At 48.6% G+C, this 9,659-nt stretch overlaps 1 protein-coding gene across 1 annotated transcript in view; it reads left to right on the top strand.

Moving 5' to 3' along the window:
• The first annotated feature begins 265 nt into the window (after window positions 1-265).
• The window catches only part of ank2b (ankyrin 2b, neuronal), a 219,178-nt gene continuing 209,784 nt past the window's right edge, over window positions 266-9,659 (top strand). The window contains exon 1 of the mRNA XM_056442737.1: window positions 266-547. Within this exon, the coding sequence (XP_056298712.1) occupies window positions 461-547 (87 nt within the window). The 5' untranslated portion in view covers window positions 266-460. The remainder of the gene's footprint in view (window positions 548-9,659) is intronic.

Genomic DNA, 9,659 nt, shown 5'->3' with positions numbered 1-9,659 from the left:
AGCAGACTGAATGACCTCATTCACACGTAGCATGACAAGTAGCATGTTGGGTTTTGCCAACTGAGCTCACATACACAAGAATAGATCACACGCACACACACGCGAAAACACAGACAAACGTACGCGCACACGAATACGTACACACGCGCACACACGTACACACTGGTGCGTGCAGAGAGCACAGTGAACGTGGGTGTGACGGAGAGGGAGATTGCGCGTGTGTGTGAAGAGTGAGAGTGAGGACCGTCATTCGCGTGCAGCTGGACCACCGGACTACAAGCATACGAGCACCGTCCGGAGGAGGGGCAGTGGCTCCACTGTAGCCGGACAGAGAGCCACTGTGCTCGTGTTGGAAAGCACCGCCGCTGCCCGGTCCTCTCGCAGCGGGGCTGCGTGCCGGAGGACGCCGCAGAAAGTGACACCAGGACCGGCGTATAGAGAGTGACGGGGCGGGGGGGACATGGCTTCTTCTCCGGTCACCCCGGCATCGATGGAAGGAATGACACCGTCACCCAGCGGGGACAGGGAGCCCGCTACAACCCGACAGGTACCCTCACGAGCCCGGTGACGTGCACACGTGTGCAACAACACCAACATGCAGAAGTTCATCTGGAAAAACACACACTGAAACCTCCTCGGTCATCTACAAGGAGACATGCGTGCACGTGTGTGTATGTAGAACGTGTATGTCAGCAGCGCGTGCGCTGTAATTCATGTCATACTTTACCATACACATTTAAAATCATTGTGTCGTGCCAAGTGCACACACAACATGTAGAGACACAACGTCGTTCGGTTGCATCTATGCATATTACACATAAACATGACGTATTTGATGGAGTTTGGTGTGACGCATTTGCACACGCACGCGCACGTCTCCGACACTGATACTTCACGTGCGGAGTGGATAGTTGTTCCCAGAAAGTGCTCCGGTCGGGAAGGCGTGTCCCTGAACGGGACACTATGTTCAAGTTGCTAATTCTGTTGCTGTTGTTTATCCAGAGGAGTGACGTCAATGATAAAGATAATACAACATTGCTGTGTTTACTTCCATGTCACCCCCCCCCTCCCCCCCATGTCTCTATATAGCCCCCCCCCCCACACCTTGCTGGTTTATATACTGCCATGCCCCCCCCTCCCATCTGCTGGTGTCTACTGCCATGTCCTTGACAATTTACATGAGTTTATGTCTTCTTTTTTATAAATCATAGTCCAAAGCACAGTGTGTGTATGTTTGCGTGTGTGAGTGACTCAACATGTGTGTGTCTGTTGCTCTGCTCACATTTAGAGTGTGAAGGTGAATCCCTTCACAGCCCCCCCCCCCCCCCCCCCCAGCAGGTGCACGCTGGTGTCGGTGTCAGCCGAGTCTCTTATGTCCCGCCGGGTCGCAGGGCATTGAGAATGTCAAGAGAATGCAGCCGTATGGATCTGAGGTGGACTCTGGGTTATGAGGACTTCAAAAGACAGAAATCATGTTGATTTAGTAACTTAGTCAAACTTACATTCAGGGTTGTCCTCGTTGCCCTGTTGAGGAAAAGGAGTCAGGGCTATATGGGTAACGCCTTATACTTATAAGCAGCTGTCATTTCTTATTTTATTGTGTTGATCCTTGACTTTGGTCAATATTTTACAGGTTTAAAAATATACAATTTCAGAAAGAAAATCTGATAATGTATTTAGCAATTGCTGCAATCAGGGAATCTGCTCATGATACAATAGAATAGAATAGAATAGAATCAGCTTTAATGGCCATGTAGGTTTGCACATACATGGAATTTGACTCCGGTTTCACTTTGCTCTTCCGTACTTATACACACACACAATATACAATAAGCGGGATAAATATAAAAAAGACATTAAAGACAGTAGTCAAAAAGTGCAGATAGTGCAGATGGAAGAGTCTGATTAATTGTTCATCATGGTGACGGCCAGTGGAAAGAAGCTATTTCTGTGTCTGGTGGTTTTGGCGTACAGTGCTCTGTAGCGCCTACCAGAGGGCAGGAGTTGGAACAGCTTGTGTCCAGGGTGTGAAGGGTCTGCAGTGATCTTTCCTGCCCGCTTCCTGACTCTGGCGGTGTACAAGTCCAGAATGGAGGGGAGGCTGGAACCAATGGTTCTTTCTGCAGACCTGACGATCCGCTGTAGTCTGACTCTGTCCTGTTTGGTGGCCGATCCAAACCACACAGTGATGGAAGAGCAGAGGACAGACTGGATGATGGCGGAGTAAAAAAGGATCAGCAGCTCAGGTTGAACTTCCTGAGCTGGCGCAGAAAGTACAGCCTCTGCTGGGCCTTTTTGCGGATGGTGTTAATGTTGGAGGCCCACTTCAGGTCCCGGGAGATTGTGGATCCCAGAAACTTGAAGGTCTCCACCGCAGGAACAGTGCTATTTTGAATGGTGAGCGGGGATAGTGTTGGGGGGCTCCTCCTGAAGTCCACTGTCATCTCCACAGTCTTGAGCTTGTTCAGCTCCAGGTGGTTCTGTCCACACCAGAGGACCAGCCGTTCAACCTCCCGTCTGTACGCAGACTCGTCACCGTTCCTGATGAGGCCGATGACCGTTGTGTCGTCTGCAAACTTCAAGAGCTTAACAGACGGGTCCTCTGAGGTGCAGTCGTTGGTGTAGAGGGAGATGAGCAGTGGAGAGCACACATCCTGGGGGCGCCAGTGCTTATGGTCCGGGTGCTGGATGTGGTTTTCCCAGCCTCACCTGCTGCGTCCTGTCTGTCAGGAAGTTTGTGATCCACCGGCAGGTGGGGCTGGCACGCGAGCTGGGAGAGTTTGGGTTGTAGAACCTCCGGGATGATCGTGTTGAATGCAGAGCTGAAGTCCACAAACAGAACCCTTGCATATGTCCCTGGGGAGTCGAGGTGTTGCAGTAAATGGTGCAGTCCCATATTTATTGCGTCATCCACCGACCTGTTTGCACGGTAGGCAAACTGCAGGGGTCCAGCAGGGCCCTGTGACGTCCTTCAGGTGGGTCAACACCAGCCTCTCAAGGACTTCATGACCACAGACGTCAGGCGATGGGTCTGTAGTCATTTAATCCTGTGATGGAGGATTTCTTGGGCACCGGGATGATCAAGGAGCGCTTGAAGCAGGAAGGGACTTCACACAGCTCCAGTGATCGGTTGAAGATCTCCGTGAAGATGGGGGACAGCTGGTCAGCACAGACTTTCAGGCAGGAGGGGGACACGCCGTCTGGGCCCGGAGCCTTCCTGATCTTCTGCCTCTGAAAGAGCCGACTCACATCCTCTTCGCAGATCCTCAGTGCCGGTGGGGGGTTGGATGGGAGAGGTGAGGCAGAGAGTGGAGGTGATTGTTCGATGATGGAGCAGTTGGGCGGGGTGGAAGTGGGCTTGTCGAACCTACAATAGAAGACATTCTATTCTATTCTATCTAAGCATATTTAATTGCAGTCTATACTGTAAGCACTCAATATTTACAATGCACTGTAATGTATATAAATGAGTATGGATGCTTCAACCCATCCCAGCTTTATATAAAGGGTTACATGTTTGTTATTTATTGCCAAATAAGCTGCAATCCATGGAATAGGAGGGGCATCAAAAGATTAAAAATCAGTTTAATTTGTGTTTGCTTTATCATTAGCACCCGAAATACATGAATAATCTGCATTTGATTGATCAATTCCTCAGACTGACACCAAATCCTTATAGGGCATAGGCCTAATATTAAGGTGCCAGGCCTGACTGATGCTGTTTTTAGTGTTGTATTGTATTTTACGTCAAAACTTGAGATCAAATCAAGTTTTTGCTTTTAATCTCAGATCTAGATCTAGTGATGTTTTCAGGCAATCAAGTCTGAAACAAATACATTATGATTATTATCAGAGCACATGTGTGCCAGTGACCAGATGGACACAAATACACACAATAGAATAAACAGTCGGCTAGGAAGATTGTCATGTACCTGTTTAATTTGGTCTTAAAATCTATAATCGTTAAATTTAAATCCTCTGTCTGACTTTGAGAATTGATTTTTTTCCTTCTTAAAAAAAAAAGAAGGAAAAAAAGTCCCAGATTGGTCTCGGTGATTGTGAGAAGATGAACACCCTGAAAGCAACATCAACGGCTGCACGCATTTTCAACAAGATTGCCTCATGTTCTGCACGTATGCACTGCTACACTCTGAGAAATGCTATAATCGCATTAAACTGCTGAAGATATAGAAATCCACGATATGAACTCACGAGCCAATCAGGAAGCTCCGCGGCCATGAAGAACAAACAAGCTCAGGAGTACAACGTAGAGGAGTTGCTGTTTGTAGCCATCGCAACATTCAGGATGTGTGGAAGTGGAGAGATCAGGAGTGTCATGACAGACAGCAGTTCCAGGGGGGTGAACCACCGGGTTGGCCACCAGCGCTGCTCTTGCAGAGAAGGACATCTGCCACTCTGTTTTCTATCCCAGCCAAGGTCAGATTATGACTGTAGAGACATGGATGAACGCCGATAGAGAGACAGAGGGGAGAAGAGAAAGGCAGTGATCACCACCGATCAATTAAAGAAATTAAGAAACATGTGAGAAATGTGGATCGGTCGTGGGGAATTGAGCTATGTTTGGAAATCCCAGAACAGTGACAATGTAACTGAGGGAGAAAGTGAGACGGGATCATTCTGGGTAGAGTTTCTAATAAATACATTGTGCTCATCAAGGGCGTCGTTAGGCCTAATTTCGAGGGGGTGTCATACCCAAAATAATCTGTCATATTATTATTTTCTTTGTGATGCCATTAAATTAAACTATTGTATCTCACATGGACACGTTATTTATAACTTTAACATGCTACATATGTGCGTGCATTCTGGTTTGTATATTTTCTCCTCGTTCAAATTACAATCCAATAGCCGATCATCATACATAACGATATAATCCCCGGGCACTAGGACCTTGGGGAGGTTGCTGTGCTGGCTCTCTCACTCTGCCAAGTAACATCTCTCAAAGACAACCAATGAGGTTAGTTCAGTCAATGATGCAGGGAGTAACCTGTAAATAATAAACATTGTGCTTATCAAATTAATCGTTAGGCTCTGAAAATGCAGTGTCATCGTTATGAGTCAGACGGAAAGAAAGATTAACAGCCAGACGATCAGGTCGGCTATGGGGTCATTGCCATCGTAAGTGGCAGTGAATGTTGTGTGATCAGTTAAAGACATAAATGGCTTCATCTGGAAAGGTGTGGCGTGCTATCATCAAATAAGAGTTTCATGATAGCACACTTTAGCTCAGATTAGCAAACTGATTCTGAGAATAAAGATATTATAAAAAGTCAAATGTTAATTTTTTTGTTTTTTGTAAACAGGCAATGTAGTTTTATGTCCTTAGACTGTAAAACAAGTGGACATAGTCATCAGCCATTGGACTACAATTCTGAAGCCTTGAGTTCTTTATTTTGTCAGTCACCATCTTGGTTACAAGTACGAAGTGTGGACTGGTCGGTGGAGAGGACTCAGTTCGCCTTGTCGGCACTGCTAGGTTCCCTTGAGCTTGGCATCGAACCCCCAAACACTAAACCCCCAAACAAGTTACCATACACCAGCGCTGTATGGTAGCTGCCTACTGCTCCTCATAGTAGGATGGGATACAGGCTGAGGCTGAATGAACAATTGTTTGACAATAAAAGTTGATGAAGATGAACGTTTATATGAAGCGATCTGTGCAACAGGGATTATGATCATTATTTCCTCTGCACTTCCCCAAACTAACTTCCAATGTGTATGTACATTTCTGAACCTAAAGAAACAGTGTTTAAAAAAACATAACTCCGAAATGGGAATTCTTCAAAATTTTGGTTGCGGAAACAATAACGGTACTGATGTCTTAGCAGGTTAGGAGGTAACTGCTTGTGTGTGTGTGTGTGTGTGTGTGCGTGCGCTCCCTGGTGTGTCAGACCCTCATTCATCACATGATTTGATGTCACTGAGATCTGCTTCAGTGAAATGGAGAGTCTACATTTCCATTCTGTCTGCCTCCACCTTGCAGGACATGACAATGGGTTTTTCCAGCCGAGCAGTTGCTGATAGAATACGATAGAATACGAGAGGTTCAGGGCACATGCGTAATGACCGTAAGTTTTAACATCTAAGCATTATTCTATTTTATTTTTTATTTGTGGTCCTTCCTGTGTCTGACAGTAGGAGGAAGCAATTAGAGCTGTGGGATGAAGGGATGTTGGGTAAGAGATGAAGGAATTAGGGTAGGGGATGAAAGGATGTAGGGTCAGGGACGAGGGTTGCGGGATGAAAGGGTGTAGGGTAAGAGATGAAGAAATGAGGGTTGGGGATGAAAGGATGTAGGTGAAGGGATGAGGATCATGGGATGAAGGGATAGGGTAAGAGATGAAAGAATGATGTTAGTGGATGAAATGATGTCGGGTAAGTGATAAAGGGATGGAAAGATGCAGGTTAAGAGATGAAGGGATGAGGGTCATGGGATGAATGGATGTAGGGTAAGGGACAGTGTTGGGCAAGTTACTGAAAATTAGTTATTAGTTACAGTTACTAGTTACTTCTTTTCAAAGTAATTTAATTTCTTTACCAGTTACTGTATATCAAAAGTAATTAGTTACTAGGGAAAGTAACTGTTAAGTTACTTTTATGTCTGCTTTTTTAATGTAATGAACAGTACTGAACAGTCAAACACAATATTGGCGCCGTACGTGATGGCGGCTGTGTTGCGAGCTCCCGGATTTTGTAGTAGTTTTTTGTTATTTATTCTTCTTATTGCGACTATTTTTGCACAAAACGTTAGCAGCCAGTTAACGTACGACAGATGCACACTTCTGGAGATTGGATCGGCAGTTGCTCGCCGCCTACCAGAGTTTTTCAACTCTCACTCGGACGTCCCGCCAGGAACAGTAGCGGAACTATCTCCGTCCATTTTAGGCGCGATCTCACGCAAACGTCGCCGACGGAGGGGGAAGCGAGCTGGCGTGCTGGTTAGGCTGAGACGTCGAGCCAATCGACCCCCACTACCCACCATTTTACTGGCAAATGTACAGTCTTTGGACAATAAGCTATGCGAGCTACAGGCTCGTATTCAATTCCACCGGAAACTAAGGACAACTGCATCATCTGCCTTACGGAGACATGGATGTCGGAGGAGGTTACCGACTCAGCCATCGAGCCGGCAGGATTTTCCGTCCACCGCGGACAGAACAAAGACTCTCTCTGGTAAAGATCGTGGAGGGGTATGTCTCATGATAAACAGATCTTGGTGCAACCAAAGTCATGTACATACTCTCAAGTCGTTCTGTTCCCCGGACCTGGAGTACCTAATGCTCATGTGTCGACCATTCTGGCTACCGCGGGAGTTTACAGCAGTCACCGTAACTGCTGTGTACATTCCGCCTCAAGCTAACACGGACATAGCGCTGAAGGAACTCTACGGGGCGATCAGCGAGCAGGAGTCGGCACACCCCGAGGCTGCTTTCATTGTGGCGGGGGACTTCAACAAAGCGAACCTGAAGAAAGTTCTCCCGAAGTTCTACCAACACATAAAAAGCAACACGAGGGGGGAGCGGATTCTCGACCACTGCTACACTCCCTTCCGGGATGGATACAAAGCCCTCCTCCGCCCACCGTTCGGCAAATCGGACCACCGCTCCATCCAACTACTCCCCGCCTACAGGCAGAGGCTGAAACAGCAACCAATCGCTGTGAAGGAAGTGCAACGCTGGTCGGACCAATCGGAGTCTATGCTACACGACTGTTTTGAACGTGCTGACTGGGATATGTTCAGGGTCGCGTCGGACAACAACGTCAGTGAGTACGCGTCCTCAGTCACCGGGTTCATCAAGAAATGCATAGATGACGTTGTTCCTACCAAGTCGGTTCGGATTTATCCCAACCAGAAACCGTGGATAAATGGCGATGTTCGCGCTGCACTCCGCACGCGTAACACCGCCTTGACTCCGGGAATATGGCGGAATACAAAAGAGCCCGCTACGACCTCCGTAAGACCATCGGCTCTGCCAAGCGGGAGTTCAGGAACAAGGTGGAGGAAAAGCTCAAGAGCCATGACGTGAGAGGTGTGTGGAAGGGGCTACAGACAATCACGGACTTCAGAGGGAAAACCAGCGGTGAAGAGAACTCCTCTACCTCCCTCCCAGGCGAGCTAAATACATTCTTTGCTCGGTTCGACGTGAACGGCAGCCCGCCAAAGGCAGCGCTGCCGAGGAGACCAGCCTGCTGATCATCTCAGAGGCTGACGTGCGCAGAGCCTTCAAGCGGGTGGACATCCGGAAGGCGGCAGGTCCCGACCACATTCCGGGGCGCGCCTCAGAGCATGTGCAGACCAGTTGGCAGGAGTCTTCGCAGACATCTTCAACCTCTCCTGTCCCAGGCTGTTGTTCCTGAGAGCTTCAAGATGTCCACCATTGTGCCTGTCCCCAAACACCCCAAGGTAACCTGCCTGAATGACTGGAGACCCGTAGCCCTCACCTCGATTGTCAGTAAATGCTTGAGAGGTTGGTCAAGGACTTCATTTGTTCCATGTTGCCTGCCACGCTGGACCCATGGCAATTTGCATATCGTCAAAACAGATCCACCGACGACGCAATTGCCATGGCACTTCACACCGCCTTTCCCACCTGGAGGAGGAACTGTTGTGTGCGAATGCTGGTTGTGGACTACAGCTCAGCGTTCAACACTATTGTTCCCGCCAAGCTCGACACCAAGCTCAGAGGTCTAGGCCTGCACTCTACCATGTGCAGCTGGATACTGGACTTCCTGTCGGGCCGCCAGGTGGTGAGGATGGGCGTACCACCTCAGAGCCGCTGACCCTCAACACGGGAGCCCCTCAGGGATGCGTGTTGAGCCCTCTCTCTACTCCTGTACACCCACGACTGCACGGCCATGCACAGCTCCAACGTCATCATCAAGTTTGCTGACGACACAACAGTGTTGGGGCTGATCACCGGCGACGACGAGACAGCCTATAGGGAGTAGGTTGGATCACTGGTACAGTGGTGCGAGGTGAACAGCCTCGTCCTCAACGCCAAGAAGACCAAGGAGCTGATCGTGGACTACAGGAAGCGGATAGGAGAGCACACCCCATCTCCATAGACGGAGTTGCAGTAGAGAGGGTCAGCAGCTTCAAGTTCCTCGGCGTGCACATCTCCGAGGACCTCACATGGACCACGCACACCACTCACGTGGTGAAAAGGGCCCAACAACGCCTGTATTTCCTTAGGCGACTGAGGAAATTCAACATGGCCCCCGCATCCTCAGAACATTCTACACCAGTACCATCGAGAGTGTTCTGACAGGTTGCATCACCGTCTGGTACGGGAACTGCACCGCCCTGGAGCGTAGGGCACTACAGAGGGTGGTGCGGTCAGCACAGTACATCGTTGGAGGTGAGCTTCCCTCCATCCTGGACATATACACCAAGCGGTGCGTGGCCAGGGCCAAACGGATGATGAAAGACAATAACCACCCCGGCCACAAACTGTTCACCCTTCTACCGTCAGGCAGGCGATACCGCAGTATCAAGTGCCGCACAAACAGACTGAGGGACAGCTTTTTCAGTCAGGCCATCAGGCTGCTGAACAAGGACTGAGACCCTCATTAACACTACACACCAGAACATATTCTGTGAATATCTATGGCCATGGTGTATATTTTATTACATTGTT

Source organism: Pseudoliparis swirei, chromosome 21 (assembly GCF_029220125.1).
Source record: "Pseudoliparis swirei isolate HS2019 ecotype Mariana Trench chromosome 21, NWPU_hadal_v1, whole genome shotgun sequence".
Lineage (NCBI taxonomy): Eukaryota > Metazoa > Chordata > Actinopteri > Perciformes > Liparidae > Pseudoliparis > Pseudoliparis swirei.
The sequence above is the reverse complement of the archived record's forward strand: the minus strand, read 5'-3'. Positions and strand labels throughout refer to the sequence as shown.